This window comes from Anticarsia gemmatalis, chromosome 5 (assembly GCF_050436995.1).
Source record: "Anticarsia gemmatalis isolate Benzon Research Colony breed Stoneville strain chromosome 5, ilAntGemm2 primary, whole genome shotgun sequence".
NCBI lineage: Eukaryota > Metazoa > Arthropoda > Insecta > Lepidoptera > Erebidae > Anticarsia > Anticarsia gemmatalis.
Window position 1 is genome coordinate 11346337 of NC_134749.1, and position 23625 is coordinate 11369961.

Consider the following 23625-nt stretch of genomic DNA (forward strand, 5'->3'; position numbering starts at 1 on the left):
TTCAGATACATTTATAAATAAAGTTCCTGAAACCACTATTCTATTACTTTATGCGATTTTATGCCACTGGTAACTAAAACCAACTGATATTCTCGGCAGTCAAAGTCAGCTACAGAAATAATTCAGTTTCATCTAGTCTGTCTGAAAAAGTTTTTACTTCCGAACGAACGCATTATGTCACAATAAATATTACAGTAAAATGTAGTAAATGTCACTGTCAATTTTGACACAATTCTTCATGCCGCACCATGTGCTTGTATTTAGTAAATATAAATTTTAAATGAAGATTTGAGCAATACTAACATCCAAAATGCAGCAAGCGCATCGTGCTGGGAACCTAAAGCAGAGCAATAAGGCTCACAAGTCTCGTCATCGATCCAAACGCGGTATTTCAGCCGCTGTGAAAGGTTAGTGTTAGTTGTAAAAAAACGTAAGTTTTTGCGTACAGTTTTTAATAAGTATCTTCTACAGGGAAGGTGAATGTGAAGGAGTTTGTTCGCCGCAATCGTCATATACTGAAGAAAGATGAGCGTCGCCACCAAGCTCTTCAAATTCGCAAGAATAAACGCGAAGAAGTGTTGTCTAAGAAACGTGCACTGGGTGGCGGTAGGAATCCTCCGTTCTTAGTTTGTGTGGTGCCGTTAAATGCTCAGCTAGACGTGCAGTCTGCTCTCGTGATATTGAAGACTTGTTCTGAAGGCGCAGTTGTTACTCAAGCTCCAAATGGTATTTTACATCTTGGGTAAGTTATTGTTTATTTACTGAAAATATAAAATTTTTTAGTTAACATTCCCACATTCGCCATGGATGCAAGTAAAAAATAAGTCAAGGATACAAATTTTGCATTTTTTACAGTCACACTATGTTGATTATACTATATGTATTTTTAATTTTCAGATTACCAAACTTCAAGCAAAGATTCTCTTTCATATGTCCAGAGGTGAACAACGACTTTGCTCTTTTAGATGCTCTGAAAGTAGCAGACACAGCTCTATTCATTAGTTCAGCTCTTGACGAGCCCGTTGACGAGTGGGGAGAGAAAGTCCTTGCTTTAGCTATGGCACAAGGAATGCCCACACCAATCGTTGCTGCAATGGACATTGAAGGAGTCCACCCAAAAAAACGCACAACTGAAAAGCAAAATGTCCAAAAGCTAATCTCAAAATGGTTGCCAGAAGAAAAAATAGTACAATTAGACAAGAGTTCAGACGGTCTCAACTTGTTACGTCGTATCGGTAACCAGAAACGTAACATTATACACCATAGAGAGAAGAGACCTTATATGTTAGCTGAAGAAGTTGAGTACGTACCTGATGCGGAAGGTGAAAGCGGGACTCTGAAAATAAGTGGGTATTTACGTGGAATGCCTTTAAATGTGAACGGTTTGGTGCATATAACTGGTCTTGGGGATTTCCAAATGTCGAGAATTGATGGCTTGGAAGACCCTCATCCGCTCTCTTCTGGGAAAGAAAATGCTAAGTCTGGTGATGCAAATATGGATGATGAGGTTATGAAAGTGTCTGTACTGCAAGTGGCAGATCCAGCTAAACAAGAAAGTCTTGCATCTGAGAATATTCCTGATCCGATGGATGCTGAGCAAACTTGGCCAACTGAGGAAGAAATTGAACAGGCCAATATAGAGGTACCTTTTTTTGGTTTGGAATAGATTTTTTATATTTTAAATGGCCTTAGCTGATATAATTTTCTTTGCCTAGTAATGAGTATTCTTACATACTTTTTTGTGACAGGGCCTACTCTTATTATAAAAACTATTTTTGTTTACCTGTTTTCAGTTTATCTACACACATATACTGTTATTTTCAGACTAAAAAGAAAAAGGTGAAGAAAGTTCCCAAAGGTTGGTCTGACTACCAAGCTGCGTGGATTGTTGAATCTGATGCAGAAGGTGGCTCAGAAGACGACGGAAGTGGTAGCGAGGATGAAGAAGACAATGACGAATTTATGTCATGTGAAGAAGATAACTCAGATCAAGAAGAAAACGCAGAAGACAACGACTTTGAATCTGTTACTGAATCGGAGATGGGACCGACCGATGAGAAGTATGACGCTACTATCGATGCGGCGGAAGAACATGAAATGTTGAAGAAACTGGCAGCAGCTAAAGAAGATCAACAGTTCCCTGACGAAGTGGACACTCCACAAGATGTCCCAGCTAGGGAACGGTTTATGCGGTACAGGGGCTTGGAGTCTTTCAGGACTTCCCCCTGGGATGTTAAAGAGAATCTCCCGGAAGACTTCGCGAGGATATTCCAGTTTGAGAACTATGATAGAACTAGGAGGCGGGTGTTTAAGGAGTTGGAAGATAGCTTGGTTAATATGGTGAGTTATTATCATTAAAAATTCCTTTGAAACTAATTTTACAGGTTTATTTGTTTAACATTCTGTGGGATTATGTCTGTATCAATATAAAAAATAAATCAATTTTTGAGGTAATATAAGGAGAATGCTGGTTAATAAGAAATTTACAAGGGACGATTTTCGCCGTTTGGCTAATGTGCGGCTTTAAACTCCCACATAACTCAGCACCTTGCTAGCTTATACCGGGTCCGGAAGGGGCGAATTCGCCACGAATCGATTCGCGCGTGTTCGTTCGCGCTTTACCCAGATACTACGCGCCATACATAGAGTCCATAAGCGAGTTCAAAATACGCGCAGAGCTGACGTTCCTTGTGGACGGAAAGTTCGCGCGAAATATGCGCGAAATGATTGCGGTGTAATCGCCTCTACTGGACAAGGTCTTAATGACACTTAAAAAAAAGTATAGTCAGCTATATATTTGTAGAAAATAATGCATTCAATTACTCTTCAGTATGGTTTCTACATCACAATCCACGTGAAAGATGTCCGTCAAGATCTATGGAAGGCGTTCAACAATGCTAATGCCAACGCTCCTCTCTCAGTATTTGGTCTACTGCCCCATGAACAGAAGATGTCTCTAATGAATGTAGTGCTGAAACGCACTGGAGCCAGTGATGAACCTATTAAGAGTAAAGAGAGACTTATATTCCAAGTTGGGTATAGACGGTTTATAGTCAATCCTATATTCAGTCAGCACACTAATGGAGCTAAGCATAAGGTTAGTATGGATATCACTATTTTGTTGTTTAGTTGTGTAATAGGTTTTTCGATAATAAATCTCAGTATTTTTTCTTAGAACAAATTTCAAATGAATATTTAACAAAAGAGCACTTGACTTGACTCGAAATAGTATGTCTGGTAATATAATTACTGGTCAGCTTAGCTATTATTGATAGATTTTTCATACATTCTGTGATTATTTTTATTAGATAGATCAGTGTAATAGTTATCAATAAGCTATGAAAATTACTTTTATCCTTTATGTTTACAGTATGAGAGATACTTCCAGCCAGCATCAACGTGTGTAGCATCTTTCTACGCGCCCATACAATTTAGTCCGTCTTCAGTTCTCTGTTTTAAGGTAAGCCGATAACAAATCATCATCATTTTGAAGTACTTATTCTTTAACTGCCTCTATGTTATGCTGAGTCGCTCAAAATGCAATTGGTCTAAATCGTAGCCTGGATTTTAGTATCGGACCCTAGCCCTTGTAGCTCGGTATATGGTTAGATTCCTCCTATTTTAAGGGACTAACATTGTAAATCACGAAATCATATACTTCTGCTTTAGGGCGCGTTCCCACTAAATCGTGACGACAGATAATCGTGTAGTTTTAAGTGTCGTGGCTTATATGTTTAAATGGAGGTGTTCACATATAGAACGACACGACTTACTGTCGTCTACGACATTTTTTGCAGTGACGACAGATTATCGTGATAGTGGGGACGGCTAGATACGACAGTCACTAAACAATAACATTTTTTGACGACAAACAATCGTTATAATGGGAACAGCTAGAGACGACAGTCGTCCAACGATAAATTAATCGTTACGACATAGTGGGAACGCGCCCTCAATCTTCGGGTACAACAGGCGTTATGTTAATTATGTATGTTATTAACTTATTGTTTTATTTTATAGGAGAAGAAGAACACGAATCTTCAGTTACTAGCGACAGGAGTATTATTATCTTGTAATCCCAATAGATTGATTATCAAGAGAATTGTATTATCAGGACATCCATATAAGGTAAGGATTCAGTGTTTAATTTTGTAGTAAAAACGATATATAATGTCATTGCTAGCAACTCAGTGTGAATGGTGCAATTCCTATTATAAAAATAAATCTATAGCAATTAATTATCCGTGCGTCAGTAGAATGTCAATATAAAATTGCTTTTTTAGTAGCTTTTTATCAATAAATGTGGTTAATTCACACTACGATTGTATTTGCATAGTTACGCCCGGTATCGCTGCTACTTTTACAGTTGCTTCAATACTTTTGTGGTCATTTAGCAGATAGATTATCTGACACTTTCTTTGATTACAGGTCAACAAAAGGTCAGCTGTCATCAGATTCATGTTCTTCAACAGAGATGATGTTATATATTTCAAACCCTGCAAACTTAGGACTAAGTATGGCCGCACTGGCCACATAAAGGAACCACTAGGTGAGATATTTTTTTATTAAAGAAAAAACAGCTTCCGCACTAAGAAATGCTTTTGCGTCGCGGGAACTTCTACAAACCACGGACACAAAGTACAACTAGACCTGAAACAACTATTTATGGACAGCACAATACTTCATCCGTGAGGGAATCAAACCCACAACCTCTTGATAGTTAGTGGCAAAGTGACCACTTTAACCTCTGCGCCACAGCGGCCGTGTATATTTAACATACATTCGGTTTCAGGTACCCACGGTCACATGAAGTGCGTATTCGACGGTCAACTGAGATCCCAGGACACGGTGCTGCTGAACCTGTACAAGCGAATGTTCCCCAAGTGGAACTATGAGAACTGTATCGTGACTGACCGGGATAACAAGGAGTCCGATATGATGGAGTAGATTGTAAATAAATGTTATGTAGAAATTATTGTGTTGTTTATTTTTTTTTACGAATCTTAACTGTTTCGATTGAGTATACATATTGATTAGGTTATGGCTTTCTATTTGTCATTAAAAGACGAAAGTAATCTTTAGCGCCATAAGTCTAAAAAAATAAATTTATGATTTAATTAACAACAATATGTTGTGTAATGTATAGCGTTTCGGCGCAGGTTGCATTACGTTAGGCATTTTAAGTTAAAATGCGTGTTCGCGTTAATTCCCGTATTCTATTATACATTAAACATGCTAGAGCATTTTACCTTTATGAATTACTATAAAAATAAAATTACGTATTTTCATGGTCTGAAGTAGGCCTCTTGCACGACCACTATAAGTATTATACACACATCTTACGCTTCACATATTCTCGTATATCTCCTATTGTTTTACGTAAGATTTTATGTTTTTAAGGTAAAATAAAAAGTATGTTTACGTTTCCACATCTTTATTGACACATGAAGCGCGAGGCCTACGCACAGTGAACAGGTAGCAATCTCTCCGCCACTAGCCTAACATTAACCGGTAATCTCTCAAGGCAGTGAAACAATAGTGAAACAGCTCACAACACGTTATAAGTCGACCACGACACGTAATCTCAACTAAATAATACCTTATAATTTCATAATAAGTAATTTCTTTTGATTTTATTCAATACATCCTTTTTGGCAATCAATAAGCCAATATGAATACATTTTTTTACAATATTTTTTAGTCATTTTTCAAATGTGATTTAATTGTACCTCAACTACAGTGCGCAAAATAAATGTCTAGCCTTAAAACTAAAATTGTTCAATAAAAATAAAACACTGTCGACTTATAACATCTTAGAACATAAAAAAAGTTGCAGAGAACGTCAAATATTAATTTAATAGTACAAAAAAATGTGTTAACATCACGAAAAAAAAAACATCAATTCATTGCATTCTCCGCTGTCGTGCTAACACGAGTTTATTACAATAATGTATTATTAATAATAACTATTAATGAATGCGAACAAATTGTACTATTCGGTGTGATAAGTGGAAAATATATGACTTAAATAACGTACATTTTTTTTTGTTTAAGAGTATTTTCACGCAGTTCCTGCCTGCATAGTCAAATTGAACCTTATTAACATAGAGCTAGAACGTATTATGTAATGGGAAGAATTTAGTATTCGAAACAAGTCTTATTTTATAAAGCATTCAGATATTGTTTAATAGTATTTTTTATTGTTTAAATTGCAGATTGAGAGCCAATACTATTGATCATAAAAGAAGATTTATTTCAGAGAGTGCAAAGGATTCAAAAAGTAAGGGTTATTTTCTCCCACGTCGGTTTCACGTATATGATGTTGTATGAGACATAGTAACGCTGACATACGACAGACTGTTCCATGTAATACGAAATCGACGGTGTGTGAGGTTACAGTACACGACCGATTCAACGTAGGAGGATTTCTAGCCTAAGTGTTTATCCAAAGGTACAATGCATTTCATGTTCGACCCTCCGCCGTAAGCGTCTCATTCACCAATTCTAGAAAGAATAATATGATTGTAGATGAAGTTAAGTTTATGTCCGCACGATCTACCATAAATCTTCTTTAAGTTTTTTGGGATTTAATCTCAAAATACCAACAATATCTGAACGCTGTACAAAATCTAATAGACAGTCATTTCTAAAACATCAATTTAACATTAAAATGTTGAAAACATGAGTTTACTTCTAATGACTCGAGTGCCTTATGTCTCACATAGTTTTAATGTAATTCGGCAGGTGGGTACGTCATTGTTAGTCCGACTCGAGTGTCCTCTACCCATCCCGCCGACATACATTACACCTACAAGATCTAGTTAAAATCTTAAATTCGAAATCTCTGATGTATCACAAAATAAAGCGAAATCAACGACAGAAACTAATATAATGTTAACTAGCAAAAACTTGAAAATTTCTCATCAAAATTGTTAAAGTATCTAACCTAAATAGGTACGTCATTTCATTACACATAGTTATTAGCTTACACGATATCTATCCTTCAAGCGCCATCTTATGCGAGGCTCGCACACAACAGTGCCGCCGACCAATCACACGACACGATATATCATTTATCTCTCTCTAACATTACATCTATTATCGCTTCACTGATTGGTTGATCTGCATCTGTCTATGTGAACAACGCATCAGCCACACAATATTTTTTTTATTTTATTTTAGAAATTATCTATAGAACAGTATTTATGTCTGGTTTTATTTATATTTCTTTATTTTTTAAAAGGCAAGTGTTTCACAGTACGGTTCGGCAGGCGTGACTGCTGTCAATTCGATATTTGAATTGCGCGCGAATTCACGTCGTCTGGTTTTGACAGCTTGGTTTTTTTTATTTATTTTTTTGTACAGGAGGCAAGGAGGTGATTATGCTTTAGGTTTTTTATTGCGTCGTTTCTTGGCGTCCGCGGGGTCGGTGGGCGACTGCTTGGCGCTGGGAGTGTTGGCCGACACGCCGGACTTGCTGTACAGGTTGTTGAGGAACTCTTCGAGGTTGGGATCGTGGCTGGAAGATCACAATAGAAATATAAGTATCCTGTTATTAAGTGGAAGTAATCTTTAAGATATTTAAAACTGTTTAGTAGTTACCCGGTGGATGGTCGCTGGTTAAGGTCGGACGCAGCGGCCGCCTTGTTCCCGAGCACGATCCGATACTGAACCACGTGGCAGTCCGGCCTCAGTTGCTTTAGGTTCTTTTTCTATAAGATTGTCACATTATTGGTATGTGTATTAGAAAGAAACGGATTTCATGTGGGTCGATGATCGCATGAAATACGTTTCATCATCCGTTTCGAAGTCACAGTAAATTAGGGTGATCTAAGATAAATATTTTAGTCTAAATTCATTAGCTTTGTATAAAAAATACAAACATACATTCATAAAATATCCCATAGGGATAGATAGAGAGCAAAGAACGCTTCTTGGTACGATCCTTACAATACTGTTGCTTCGTACACATCTTAATCAATAAATAACAGAAATGTATAAAATTAAATCATATGTAATATTTACCTGACAACTGGCCCACTGAGTGATCTGGTACACGGCTCCGTCCATGCACGCATAGTACATAACCAGTAGTCCCATCATACTAGACTCTGCCCATATGTCGCCCTGGATACACACAACAATCATTAACAATACTGTATCATTACAAGTTATATTTAAATTGATCTATCATAAACATTTAAGAAAATGATATCGCGATTCCATTTATCATACAGATACAGTAGGGGTACGGTAGGGGACCAATGTCCTACAACACATAACTGTGTCGGCGATAGGTCAAGCGAATTCACTCGATGTTGCGCGATTTACATCCATAAATGTCGAGCGATGTTCGACAATATCGCACCAAAACGTGATGCGTGTCCCAAGACATTTTTGTCGACTACGTTACGTTTCCATAATAGCTTCCGTTACTGTGAATAAAAATTTAATACGTCACACGACATGAGCGTATACACACGTATACGTTCGTCGTCTACGTGTATGTATGTATGTGTTACAGTTAGAATGTATTACCTCTTTCGCAGAATGTCGTATCTTGCACTGCACGCAGTACCGCGCGGCGTAGCACGGCCGGTCCGTCAGCACGCGCTTGTGGCGACGACCGCAGTTCGTACATCTATATAATTAACAATATGATTTTGTGAGCTAAATAATAGATAACATATTTTTTCAACAAGTTTTAAAGCGATTTTAATAAGGATATTTTTTCATGCGTAAATAGTGAGTTACATAACCGGTGTGTACAAGTCCAATCCGCACTTAGCAGTTTTTTTTAATCAAAGCCATGGATTTTCAGTATAGAAAGAACACAATTATTTCCTTTAAGTCCAATAATCAGTAGCGTTGTATTCGTAGTGTGGTAGTGTACCTGATGGTGTTGGCGGCGAACTCCATCTTGTCGTGCAGCTGCGCCAGCAGCTGGCTGAGCTCGCTCCACGCCGCCTCCACGTGGCGCGACTCCAGTGCGCGCCGCTCGTACGCCTCGCGACGCTCCTGCACATAACAAACATTAAAATTTATTACTTACTAGATCTTGCATGCGACTTTGTGGAAAAAGATTTCCTGGGGTAAAATGGTAGTGATGATGTCGTTTTAGCCGATTTTGGCCCAGAGAGGGGTCAGGCGCAGGACCAAAGGCTTTACGTGCTCTCCGAAACACGGAGGTCTACGACCTCATCTTCCTAACTCCGGACAATCTCTAAGATTTTTTTAATAACATTCAGAAAGTACTTTCTTTCTTTGGTTCGACCCGGGATTCAAACCTGTTATATTCTACTTTTTTTCAAATATGAAAATCACTTGCACGAATGCGACTTATCATCCACATAAGACCAAAAAAATCACGTTTTGCCGTTAACAATATTAGTAGTATTATGTAATAGGGAACGAGCATTGAGATTACAATATAACAGTCAAGTTACTAAACTCAACTACTATCAGAAAAATCCAATAACCAATTTTGCCCGAACCGAGAATTGAACTCGATCAGCAGTCGTAAAACATACACTACCATCCACTAGCAATAATTAAAATATACAATTTATTCAATTAATTAAATTTTACCTTAAACAGTATCATTAACGATGACGTCATAATGTTATATTGTTTTATAGCTAACATAACAGTGTAACAAGGAAAACACACTAACAAGTCTTTATTTAGCGTATATCTACAAGTGAACATGTACCTATGTACTATGCTAATAACATTACTACTACGCTAATAAGGTTTAATACTAATTTGAGCTGTTTGAAGATTTGATATCTGTGTAAAGAGGAACGAAGAGAAAATAAGTGTAGTTTGTTGGATGAGAGTGTTTCAACAAATATAATAATATACATAAACATGTATTTTTATATGAAGTTACTTTAGGGATAATTAGTTAATTTATTTAATAATATTTTAAAAATTACCCCAGGAGGGTACCACTGATAGTGGAGAATCCCTCACCGAGCCTAGCTCGGTCCGTCCCACGTATTCTGGGGGGGACAAACTGTGCCCAAAACCAGGCGGAAGCCTGGACCTCTCTGGCCTCGCCGAGGCCATCTCCTCGTCACCCGAAAAGGGAATAAAGACTACTTCGCAGTGGACGGTAGCCGCTCATAAGCGACCTTGCAAAAGGGAACCTACCGCCCCTGCAAAATCCAAACAAAGGCTGAAGGAACTACCGGAACGCCGTCGCCCCAACAGGCGCGCGAGAAGGGAACACCTTCAGCCCAAAAACGCAACACAAGCCGAGACGGCAACCGCAGCAGCGGCAACGCAGCGCGACCCTCAGCCCTCCACCTCAGGAGAGCCTAAAACGGCACCACCAGCACCACCACCACCACCACCACCCAGCAAGTCGAGTAAGAGACGGACACCGAGAGGAACTCGTGGTCGGCGGAACGCTGCGACGGCTCCCACTGCACCTGAAAAGGAGCAGTCTGGGACTGGGGATGGTCCGGACGAGCGCGCTTCTTCGAAGCGGTCTCGTCTGGACGATACTCAGTCTCCCAGAGGGGAAGCCAAACGCGCGAAAACCGACGCGAAACCGAAGCGGGCGATGAGCTACGCGGATGCGAACAAATCGCATCTGCGAGTAGCGATTATCACCGTCCCGCCTAGGGACCTCTCGCAAAGCCAGGCAGATCAGCTGAGGGAAGCTATCGATGATAGCATCCTGCAAGCTGTACTGGCTCCGCCGTCTCCGAGTGTACATGCTCCATCTTTCCGCGGCCGCCCTTTCCTTCTGGACGGGGCTTTAGCGATGTGGTGTGAGGACACAAATGCTCTCGACTGGCTGGGCAAAGAATTAGGGAACATTGCGTCACCAGTCCCCGGAACCACTCTGACTGTCATAAAGCAGTCAGAAATGAAAAAGAAGCTGAAGGCTGGGCTTCTCATCCACACCCGCATCACCGAAGCTGCTACACTGCAGAGAGTCCTTTGTGCCCAGAACCCCTGGTACAAAGTAGACTCTTGGCAGTGTTACGACATGACGGTGGATGACAAACCACAAGAGGTGAACTCCAAGGAGAAGATAGTGCATCTTATCCTTGGAATTCCTGAGGACCAGAAGCAAGCCATCCTGGACCGTGATCGCCGAGTAGCGCACATGTCTGGGAGTGGCTACATCAGGTTCTTCACCTCGGAGGAACAAGCCACGAGCAGCAGCAGACCAACGGCGACGGAGGAGTCAACGGAGGGGGCCACATCCGGTCCCGAGCCGTCCACCTCTGCTCCCCAACAGGGTTCGAGCGAGATGGAGACAGACCCGCCGCAGCAGAACAAGGGGACTACCAGTGACGAAGATGACGTCCTGCGTAGCCCGTAGTCCCCTAAACATAAATGTTATACAAACCAACCTCCAGCACAAACAAATAGCGGCGGCCACTCTACGCAGAGCACTGGAGGTTAACAACAAGACCGTCGCCCTGATCCAGGAGCCGTGGATCAGAAACAACAAAATCTGCGGTCTAAGCAATATCTGCGGTAAGTTACTGGTAAAACCCTCAGTCGACAAACCGAGAACCTGCATTTTCATGCCCAACACCATAACAACCACGCTACTAAACCAATTCTGTTCTAGAGACCTCACTGCAGTGACAATCCACACAGAAAATAACACAACCCTAGTCTTAGCCTCAGTGTACATGCCGAGCGACGGCGAAACTCCAACAAGAGAACTGGCCGAACTTGTACAACACTGCGAAACACAAGACTGGGAGCTGATCATCGCTGCAGACTGTAATGCACACCATCCTCTGTGGGGAAGTAAGGATACCAACAAAAGAGGTGAGTCATTAGCCGAATACCTATTTCAAACAAACCTAAACATTATAAATAGGGGCACTGAACCCACTTTTGTAAGCTCAAGGTATCAAACCATTATAGACATCACCTTGGCAACACACGCGGCTGCAAATCTGATTGCGGGCTGGCACGTATCAAACGAGCCATCACTGGCAGACCACCGCCGCGTGTGCTTTCAAATTCAACACAAGCAAAAAGACCCTGACCTATATCGCAACCCCCGAAAAACAGATATATCAAGGTACACAAACTTACTTACTAAAGCACTAAGTGACGGACCAGTAACTGACGTCACTCTCAGTACTAATAATATAGATTTAAACGTAGCACTTTTAACCAAAAGCATGCTGAATAGCTATCATTCCGCATGCCCCACTTCAATATCCAAAGACCCCGGGAAAAGTTCATGGTGGGGGCCGGAACTTGAACGCCTACGTAAGGGTCTCAGGACACTTTTTAACCATGCAAAAAACACCAGAACTACTGAGGCCTGGGACAAATACAAAATTGCACAAAAACACTATAAGAAGCGCATCAGATTTCGAAGAACGGAATCTTGGCACAACTTCTGTAGCAACATAGACTCGACAAACCAAGCCGCAAGAATAAAGAAAATACTTTCCAAAGGGAACCCGAATCTTCTGGGCACTCTTAAGAAAGCAGACGGCACCTACACAAATAACGACAAAGAAACGTGTGAAATACTGCTGGAAACACATTTTCCAGGCTGTCTGATGACATCAGGCCTTGACTGGTCAGACGAGCACCACAACACACCAACAACCCTAGACTGGGAAATCGCCAACAAAATAGTAACCGCGGATAGGATGGCATGGGCCATAGAAAGCTTCCAGCCATTCAAATCAGCGGGGCTAGACATGATTTTCCCGGCGCTACTACAATGGCAAAAAGACGAGACGATAAAACACCTATTACCAATCTACAGAGCCTGTATAGCTTTCAAATACATACCCAAATTGTGGAGAGAAGCAAAGGTAGTTTTCCTCCCCAAACCAGGTAAGGAGGACTACACTCATGCCAAAGCTTTCAGGCCAATCAGTCTTACATCATTCCTTTTAAAAACACTGGAAAGACTTGTAGACATATACCTAAGGGATGGAGTACTAAAGAACAACCCACTACATCCCCAACAACATGCGTATAGAAAAGGCAAATCAACAGAGTCGGCACTGCACAAGGTTGTGCACAAAATAGAATCGGCCTTTACAAACAAAGCCTCAACACTAGCCTCCTTCATAGACATAGAAGGAGCCTTTGACAAAACCATGCACAACAGCATTAAACATGCCCTACAAAGACTTAAAGTAGAACCAGTCCTAACTGGATGGATCACTGAACTAGTCAGCAAAAGGGCGGTACAGATAGTGGCAAACACCACAATAAGAGCAAAAGTGGTCAGAGGATGCCCCCAGGGAGGCGTCCTTTCACCGCTTCTATGGAACATAGTAGTTGATAGCCTCCTAACTAGTCTAAACAAAAAAGGGTACACTACTATTGGATATGCAGATGACCTAGCAATACTGATAAATGGGACAGCTGAAAACGTACTATGCAAAATAATGCGCTCAGCTTTTCAGATTATAGAAAACTGGTGTGAAGAACACCAACTATCAGTAAACCCCAAAAAAACAGAACTTATCCTTTTCACCAACAAAAGGAAGTTACCGGACCTCGAACTACCAAAACTATTTAACACCAAACTCACCCTGTCAACTCAAGTGAAATATCTGGGCATGGTTCTTGACAACAAGTTGAATTGGGCGAGTCATATTGAAGCAAAAACTAGGAAGGCCTGCATAGCGTTCGGCCAGTGTAGAAGAATGGTTGGTAACAAATGGGGTCTCAACCCAAACATAACACTCTGGCTATACACATCAGTTATCAGACCTTCTATCACCTACGGAGCAGTTGTATGGTGGCCCAGAACACAACTGACAACGGTAAAAACAAAACTCCAGAGCACACAACGCCTAGCATGTGTAGCCACCACTGGATGCATGAAAACCACTCCATCAAATGCACTTGAGTACCTCCTAAACCTCAGGCCCTTAGATTTGGTTATACAGGAGGAGGCACAAGCGGCTGCCTTAAGACTAAAAGCAAACGGGCTATGGCAGCAGAACCCAGAAACAACACACACCAAAATTCTGCAATGTATCTTGAAGGAAATACCACTTCTCGATGCACCTACAGATAAAACGCCATGTCACCACGTTTTTGACAGAAGATACAATATCCAACTCAAAGAGGAATCTAAAGATGACTCTGGCATCAACGAAGTTAGGATATACACTGACGGATCCAAAACCGCATTTGGTACAGGAGCCGGCGTCTTCTCGAACGATCTAAATATCAAAATATCAGCCACCCTAGACAAACTAAATACAATCTTCCAAGCAGAATGTATAGGAATCACTAAGGCAGCACAAGCAGTCGCAGCCAGAGATGTCAGAGACTTTAAAATAAAAATTGTCTCGGACAGTGCATCCATGCTACAAGCCTTACAAAATAACGTTATAACATCTGCCCTTGTTCTGGAATGCCATAATGCGCTCCAGGCTATTGCACGTACGAACACAGTTACCCTGCAATGGATCAAAGGGCACAGCAATTCAATGGGAAACGATGCAGCTGATGAACTAGCTAAAAGGGGATCAAATGGAACAGTACTTGGACCGGAACCACTACTGCCTATCCCCCAAGCACAAATCAAATCTTGGCTGAACAGAAACACCGAAGCGAAACACCTAAAAGAATGGAACAACAGCAAAGGTTGCAGGCAAACTAAGGCTGCAGTTCCGGTGGCACCTAAGAATCTTACCCGCAACCTTATCAGTCTAAAAAGGGACAAAATACGCAAGGTAATAGGAATCCTAACCGGCCATTGTCCCCTAAACAAACATCTATGTACAATAGGCGTGACGGACAGCCCTCTGTGCAGAGGATGCATGGAGGCAGAGGAAACACCACAACATGTACTAGTGGAATGCAACAGCGTGGCGGACCAACGAGCGCGAACAAAAATATTGACAACAACACTCCAGGAAGCCTGCAGCAACTTGAAAAAGCTACTGAAGTTCTGGGAAGAACTAGGATGGCTGGAGTGAGGGCGAATCAACGCAACAATGAGAGAGGGTAGATACACGCACAAAGGCCCATTTAAGAGGCTAAGTGCGGAAAAAGCCCAGGAAACCTAACCTAACCTAATAATATTTTGTATCTCGCCGCAATAACTGTAGCGCCGCCTGTGGGTTCGAATTCCAACCCGGACTAATATTTGTGTGATGAGCACAAGTGTCTGTTTTTAGCCTGGTTGTTAAAAGCATATACAACATATAATAAAATTTGTAAGTTTGTTTGTAGGGGGTAATTTCTGAAACTCTACTGAATTATTCGCATGCGCTGGCTAAACAGCTGCATAAATCTGAAAACGATATATGGCAATCTGATCTGTCTTAAATATACTTACGTTTGGATGATTATTTCAGCAAGAAAATATTAAACCTTGTCAAAATGACAACATATTCACAATATATTTATTGACATATTTATTTCATAAAAAATATCATTCATCCATTAACCAGCTCGGTGAAGGTCGTTGTATAGCGGGATCCCATACTAATTGTATTAACTTACCGGTTCGCCAATAAGGTCGAAAGCATGTTGCAATATCTTGAAGGCCTCCTCGGCGCCGGGCTGCTGGTTCTTATCAGGGTGTACGAGGAACGCCTGTCGTCTGTAGTATCGCTTGATCTCTTCATCCGTACACGACACGCTCACACCCAATATACTGGGGAGGGAGAAATATCCTGTTAGTTTTTCTATTAAATATTTATTTATGACTTAGCTTACAAAATTTAAAATGTGTCATAAGGAGGAGTCATTAGTAAAATTGACAATCTGTGTTAAGGACGAGTCATCAGCCTAGCCTATCTTTTAACTATGTTGTAGTCGGCCAACAGTCTCACGGAATGCAGCTGAATAAAAGTATTTTATATGGAGCGACTGCCTCTCGGACCTAGACAGACAGTCCAGTTACCTGGGTTATAATACAATACTCCTCAATTTTGACTCCTCAAGATTGAGGAGCTCATGGCTAAGTTACAGTCGCATGGCTCGATCAATATAATTGATATAATGTCAATATACAAGACGTATAAATGTTTGAAGCAATGAAGATTATCGGAATATGTATTGTATACTCTTTACAATATAGCTTGATTAAAATGACAGTTCTAAGCAAAACAGAGCACACAACTTTGTAGTGACGTCTAACGAGTATTACAAATTGAAACACGAAAAATCTGTCTTGTCTAGCATTATAACTATTTTTTAAATACAGATCCTCAATTAGAAATCAGAATAATTCAATACAATCAGCCTTTAAACTAAAAATCAGTACTATTTTCTTTAGTCTTAAAAATAAACCTAATAATTTTCAACCTCTCTACAAGGCTACGTCATGTTGCAAAAATTTTAGTGAGGAGACACAATAGATAAGAGTAAATCATCTGATTAATCGTTAATCGCGAAGTACACTTTGATACTATTCGTGACCAAGAATTAATAATTAATCTCCAAGATTGTTCCAGCGATTCTGATGATAGCGATGACGATGATACTGATTTAGGATGCGCACTATTAACTGCGCATCCTATATTACTATCATCTTCATCCCTATCATCAGAATTGCACCATTAACTGAATAAATTAATTTTATTTAACTTTAATTTCATTGTTTTATTTAATTGATCCTAATTAATACTAAACTAGGAGAGGTCTCCGTGCAGTGTTAAAAGTAGGGCTGGTCGTCCTATACGAATTTGCTTAAACAATAAGATTCACAACAACAATTCGTAAAAAGCTATATCAAAAATAATTAAATCGAATATAATTATTTTAGATTCGATTTTTTCGCTATCGATTTTGATCAATACTTCTACAACCCTAGTCAAAACAGTTTGACATCTGTCATTCTAATCAAGCTATATTTTAAAGACTATAGTAATGTAGTAGCGAAAAAACGACATAATGTAAAAAACTTCTTTCAACATTATAAACGAATAAAATTCATTCAAGACATTTCAATGTAGTCTTAGTCACCAATACCTAACTTTAATTTAACTTTAATTTCAGGCGGAGACTCTCACCCAGCAATAGGACAGTTACGGGTCGAAAAATAAGTTTTATTCCTGTTATTTTTTTGCAAAAAACATTTTAATACGTCATTGTATATGTACATGACCGACAAACCTAAATGATAAGAGTGATACCATTAAAATGCACTTCATACACTACGACCTTGTTGAAGTAAGGTTTCTAATTAAAACAACACAAGTCACGAGTGAAGAAAATAAAGAAATTATCATTGACATAGCGCAGATAGACATTTATTTATTTTCGTTAAGAAGTCTAACGAATCTTTTTGTTTTACCAATGTACTTAATCATTAATACATTTTAAGCGTTAATACAGAAGAACTATATAGAGGTAAAAATATATTGTCCCACTGCTGGGCAAGCGACACCACCCGGCATTAGGTAGGGTGCATAGCCAGGGCTTGAATCTTCCATTTTAGTGGGGTGGGTGTGCATAATTTCAACTGTTTTACAGAATAGAATAATAATATAAGTAAACATTATTTTTAATACACCCATAACTTAAAGAAATATCATGATTCGGTACATCGGATCTAAACCTAGTATCCTAACCTGTAATCTTCAATCGTATTTATGACCCGTTGCATTATAACATTTTGTGGATAGTGGTCTAAGCACTCGCTTTCCATGCAAGTGGGTTCAGATCCGAGGAAACGTAACAATGTATTTTTTAAGTTATGGGTGTATTGTTTATCATGGCCGATGCAATTCGATCGAAACGTCGGGTAAACAAATAAGGTACCCTAACTATTCACAAAGTCTGAAATTCATAAAAAGTGCAGACTAACCTGTAGGGGTCTTTTCCTTTGCACGCAAGTAATCTTTTCATCGCTTCCTCGCCGGTCGCCGGCAAAGGTATGTTCGCGTTCAGCTTGGTCGAATCATTACCATTGTCCGTTTCAACTTCTGCAAAAGAAAAACTTATTATATTCTCTTCTCTTCTCGATTGCGAACGTATCATGACGTCCCGGATTCGACTCCCGGGTCGGGCAAAGTACTGTTGAGTCTTTTCAAATTTTTTTTACAATATTTTACAATAGTAGCCCGGAGTTTGACAATAAATGAATATTCTCGCCACCTATTACATTGGTCTCACATTGTAAATGACGAAACGTGAGTGTATTTCATACTCGTCTGCAGTAAAGCTAGGAAGTCTAGGGCCCTGGTGACTACAAGACAAAATTAAATAAAATAGTTTTTTGATCAGCGTCGGGGGCCCCTAAAGCTCGGCAGACTGGTCGCGTCACCTAATCATGCCAGCTACGCCAGTGCACATCTGGCTACACCTATGGGTATAACAAGCATGATGTTATAGTATGTATGGATAACTTAAAAAAAAAAGTACGGTGATGTGTTTGGTATGAATGTATATTATGTATAATCATAATAATAGAATATTATACCGTTACAATACAGTAAACTTTCATGTGCTTTGTTAGAAAGTTGTAATATAAATGTGTATTATAATCTAATGTGAATACTGATTAGGTAAAAGGTTTTATTTAGTGCATGACCGTTGTTCTTTATAAGTATACTTTCAAGGTCACGTTTAACTCAAAATCACCAAAAGTTTAGCCTTTCTTCTAACTATGTTGGAGACGACTTCCAGTCTCACCGGATGCAGCTGAATACCAGTATTTTACATGGAGCGACTGCCTATCGAACCTCCACAACCCAGTTACCCGGGTTATAACCCGATATTCCTCGGTCATACTTTCAAGCTTCTGACTACTGTAACCAGTTAAATATGGTCACCCATCCGCGAATCAACCTCGGCCAGCGCCGCTTAACCTGAGAGACTCGGAGATATTTTAAGATAAAAGTTAGGTTAGGTTTATGTTTTATCTCAAATTTTCCGCCTCGTGTAACTTATTTTATAGACGGCATGTTTTTTAAAGTTAAAGATTCCGTTATCACATTTTTTACAAGCGAACTTATTATTACTTATCTATAACAAATGCGGAAGCAATTCTTTTTGTTACGATATAATCTTACGACATTGACGATATTTTTAAACACAAAACCATTATTGGTGTTAAATATGGAATGGAATTCAAAATACCCTGAGGGTTACTACACACATATTCAGGTAGGCATTTTCAGTCCAACAGTATTTATCGAACAACGAAACCGACTCGAAGTAATTACTGCATTTGTTCGGCTTTAGCCGATCGGGTAGTTCGGGTTCTATCGTGACAATTCGGTTTTAGACGTGGCGAAGTCGAGCGGCATTTTTACGAACATTCATTTATGATGCCGACCCAATTACACACACATATTCGGTTCGGCACGGTCTATTCGGCAATATTTATCTAACAACAAACGACTCGACTCACTTGTTCGACTTGTGCCGACTGCCGACTAGGCCGATTAATGCCGAACCGAATGTGTGTTCAGCAACAGTGAGTGAGGCTGAGGGATACAATATTTTTCTAATATCTCACATACAGTTAGTAGAATATTGCACAACAAATATATATTTACCTTTTTTGAACCACTTCAATCTCCTCCAGAATCCGAATCGAGTGTGTCCGAACTTTCTGTCGATGTACAACAAATACTTGTTGTCTCCCATCTTGCTGAGATAGTCCTTGCTGCTTCGCCACACTGCTTGAGAGCTCACGTACGTCTGAGTGAACACTGATGTACATCTGGATGGACAAAGAAATAAATTGGATGAGCATGCTCGAATTTGGTTTAGCATTTTTGGATGAGTGATGCCACTTTATTTTATTTTTTTATTTATTTATTAGCATGCATGCAGTTGTATACAACTGGTTAATGCCTGTATTCTGGTAATTCACTATGATGTAATCATTCATTAAATAAATATTTGTCTAGTCTATTTTTGAATTGATTGACAGTTTCAGCAATATTTTGAGGACTTTTTGCGGACTACCACCCTTTTCCAATGCTCCAACATTCAGGGCCCTCGTTACATAATAGTTTTACGAAATTTGTATATATTTTTTTATTTATATCTTTGGACTTGTTACCGATGTCTACGAGAAACACCAGGGTCGCTAAAAGGCGGTGTCTACATTACGGATTGTGTATAAAAATGTATTAATCATGCCCGACAATATTGCATAAAACATGCAGGTGGAGATGAGCTTCGTCAGAGTCTGAATAAGGAATTGTCTGACCAAGACTTTCATTTGTTTTTAATTAGTGATTGAATCCTATTAGTTTGGTAAATGTAACACACAATCCATTATACAAGAAATTATTGGCCTGCTATAAAGCAAAAAGATGTTCTACCTATTTATTTAATAATCGAATATTTGCCATATTACATTGCAATACTATAAAAAGTGGTAAAAATGAGATCATTCTATCAAATATGACGTCATTACAAGGCCTTTTGAAGATCTTTCGAGCATGATATGTGCTTAAAAATAGATTTTTAATATCGAAATTTTGATTGTGATTTCATAACATTGTAAAACTGATAATGATTTATTGACATGATGGATCTACTTATTTAATGATATAATAATGTTTTTTAATTAAAGAACGTTTTCTGTTGAAATTTTTTAGACAAAGAAATATTGTATTCAAAATGATCATTGAAACCTACTTTTCTCCAAGCAGTTTTAAAGTAGTTAATATTGTTGATCTACTTATGTAGGTACCTAATAAAATAAAAAATATACACATTTTAAACTTGAAATAAATTCAACAGTTTTTGTTGTTAAATTTATTCAACACTGTTTTAGAGGAAGTAGAAACCAAAAATATAGTAGCCAAGGAGGAAAATGTTTAATAAAAAAAGCTGTGTTATAAATAAATGCCAAATAATTTAGATGATACATAGAAAAATAGATGTAAACTAATATTACTAGACTGAAGTTTAAGTATGAAAACTTATGTGTATGTTAAGAATATATTTAGTAAATGTGAAGTTATGTCCTACCTATATACCTATCAAATTGAAGGTGCAATATAATATGTATTACATGGTTTGACTACAATATATTTCAAATTAAAGTTTTATATGCTTAAAGTCATGGTTAAACCAGTCAAGAATAAAAAGGTGATAAGAATGATTAGATATTGATAAAAATGTATAACTTACAAGTCAAAAGACAGATGGAAACTCATGCGGCATATATCGGAAAGCAGATACATGAACCATACAATCGCTTTCCAAGTTGCTCCACCCCAGTGCTCTAGATAATTCTGAGCCAAGCCCAAATAACCTGGCTTGTTCCTTCTCTGTTTACTCTGGGTCTTCTTCTTATCCTGGACAGGCTTTGGCACCTTCTGGTTACGTCCATCCTTCTTCTTCTTAGCCTTCGCACCCTCACTCTGCCCCTCTTGATAAATAAACTGTGATTGGTCATCTTCCTCGTCCATTTTAAACTCATCCTCGGTCGCCGCACTCTTGTCCGAAGTCTTTGATTTATTCTCATGTTTTTTATCCTTCTTCAAAGGCTTTTCTTGATTTTCAATAAACACAAACTGACTTTCGTTATCATGAGTGTAGCTTGCGTCTTCTTCGTTAGTTATATCGTCTAAAGATGACCATTTACGTGAGATGTTGCTGCGCTTGTTCTTTGATTTCTTGTTCGGTTTTGAACGCTTTTCATTATCGTCAGTGTTGAAGTCACCAGACTCACTGCCTGAAGATATTGTGTTAGTATGCTGTTTCTTCTCATTCTTATGCTTACTTTCTTCCTGTTTGATGTTAGTAGGTTTCTCCAGCTTTGTATTTGTCTTATTAGTAGTTGGTTTTGTTTCTACATTCTTTTGGTCAGTTGGTTTCACTTTACGAGTGGCGTCACTTTGAGGAGTATTTTTTGTGTTCTTTGCTAGAACATCAGAGTAGCTGGGACGCATTGGTTTCACTTCAGCTACGATGCGCTTCTTAGTACTTGTGTCAGCTAACGGACTATTTTCATTTCTTTTGGGAGAGTCAGATTTAATTGTCTTTGGAGGCTCTATAACCGGGTTATTTGTAAGAATGTTCATGTTAGAAGCATCTGGATGGTTCAACGGATAGTTTTGTCCAAAAGGTGAATAAGTACCAGTGGATGTTGGCTCCAAGTTGCCCAACAAATCCTTTAGAAAGTTGGAAGTGGGCATCTGATTGTTCACAGTGTCTTGGTAGGATGTTTGATTGATGTTTGTTGGAGGTACATGAACACTATTGTTGTTCATAGAAAAGTCCTGATTTAATGTGAACAAATGTGATGGTTGGGGCATCTGTAAGGGGATGTCTCGCATTCCCTGGTTGTGGTTGAACAGTTCATACTGACCGGACATCGGGAAGATAAGCTGCTGATTGTTCTCATCGTAATACACACGCATAAGCTGGCCATTGCTCAATTTGAGCATCGCGTTACCGTAATTCTGATTAGGAACGTTCGGCATGCTATTGAAAGGTATCTTCTCGTCTTTATTGGCAGCGGCATCGCCTGTTTGCACATTGTAAGCATGTTTGTTCAAATAAACATCGTTGCCGAAATTCGGGTTGACGTAAATACTATTATCGTTCATGACACTCGGGTTTGATGAGATCTGCGGTTGGTTCCTCTCATTTAAAGCGCCAGGTGCACAGTTCTCGGCAGTTTCCGCATGATAGTTCCATGTATTGTGCTTCATATCATTGTATATCGGATCATCCTTAGGCGACCTTGCCATTTTTGGTTACTTTTCAATGAACACAACCAAAGATAACACTGTTTCAGTGCACTCAAAACGGCGGTAAATAACTCAAGGATTTAACATTTTAATATTTTATAGATAAAATTAGTGAATAAGTTGTTAAAACGTGGATTTTAATTTTATTGACGATTTGACGCTTTTCGCATTTTTAAATACAGACTATAAATTTTTTATTTGACATTTGTGATTAGTGGACATTCTCGATGTTGTCAGCGACTTGATGATATCGATTCTGCAGATATTTTTTACGTATCATAATGTATTATTGGGCTACTTTAGCCTTATAGCGTTACTTTATGTTCTTACTTGTTAATAATATAACAGGATTTAAATAATATCCATCAAATTAATTAGTCTTTTGAATAGAAATACAGTGTTACACATAAAAATGATTTTCTTTTTATGAAACTATACGTTTCTACATTTTGGCTCAACAGAGATAGATTGATATAAAGCATTAACGACGTATTTAAGGAAAATTTGGATTTTAAACACCGAGTTTAACCAGAAGATGCGGATCCCTTCATAATAGCAGCTCCTTACACCTTTTTTGAATAAACTACATGCGTTTGCCTGTTGTGCGGCAGAAAATGATTAACTCTTAGCTTAGTGTACTAACCGAAATCGATTCAAAGCCTATTAAAAAATTGCTCCGATTTCCAGGGTACGACCGCGGACAGGTCCCATAAACTTATAGGGCCCGCAGTGTAGCCATGACGTTTATAGCACTTGAGCAGAAAAATGTGACGACCACGTGACGACCGCTGATGTAGTTTATACCTAGTTCTTCTTCCCCCGTTAACCATTTGTACGCTTTCAAAACGTGAAATTGATTAAACTTTTTTAGTATCTATAGTATTAGTCACCTTTAGATTGAGTATCACGAATTTTCAATTGATTGTTTGCATGACTAAGAATTGTGGTCTAACAATAATTGATAATTAAAATGGCCATG

General features: G+C 39.0%; 3 protein-coding genes across 3 annotated transcripts; 2 read left to right on the top strand and 1 right to left on the bottom strand.

Moving 5' to 3' along the window:
* The first annotated feature begins 205 nt into the window (after nucleotides 1–205).
* Nucleotides 206–4975, top strand: Tsr1 (Tsr1 ribosome assembly factor). Its single transcript, XM_076114797.1, has 9 exons — nucleotides 206–407; nucleotides 472–742; nucleotides 898–1642; nucleotides 1825–2340; nucleotides 2831–3097; nucleotides 3371–3460; nucleotides 4021–4128; nucleotides 4429–4549; nucleotides 4793–4975. The coding sequence occupies exons 1-9, from the start codon at nucleotides 311–313 to the stop codon at nucleotides 4945–4947; spliced, it is 2370 nt and encodes a 789-aa protein (XP_075970912.1). The 5' UTR covers nucleotides 206–310; the 3' UTR covers nucleotides 4948–4975.
* A 442-nt stretch (nucleotides 4976–5417) lies between these two features.
* Nucleotides 5418–22823, bottom strand: LOC142973189 (uncharacterized). The gene is made up of 9 exons (XM_076114798.1): nucleotides 21079–22823; nucleotides 19485–19651; nucleotides 17789–17906; nucleotides 15478–15631; nucleotides 8894–9018; nucleotides 8539–8641; nucleotides 8026–8127; nucleotides 7603–7712; nucleotides 5418–7519 (listed from the first exon to the last, which is right to left on the bottom strand). Exons 1-9 carry the CDS (start codon nucleotides 22644–22646, stop codon nucleotides 7381–7383), a joined length of 2586 nt encoding a protein of 861 aa, XP_075970913.1. The 5' UTR covers nucleotides 22647–22823; the 3' UTR covers nucleotides 5418–7380.
* On the top strand, nucleotides 11354–15300 carry LOC142973233 (uncharacterized). The gene is made up of 3 exons (XM_076114871.1): nucleotides 11354–11802; nucleotides 11902–12650; nucleotides 15205–15300. The coding sequence occupies exons 1-3, from the start codon at nucleotides 11550–11552 to the stop codon at nucleotides 15298–15300; spliced, it is 1098 nt and encodes a 365-aa protein (XP_075970986.1). The 5' UTR covers nucleotides 11354–11549.
* Nucleotides 22824–23625: the final 802 nt, after the last annotated feature.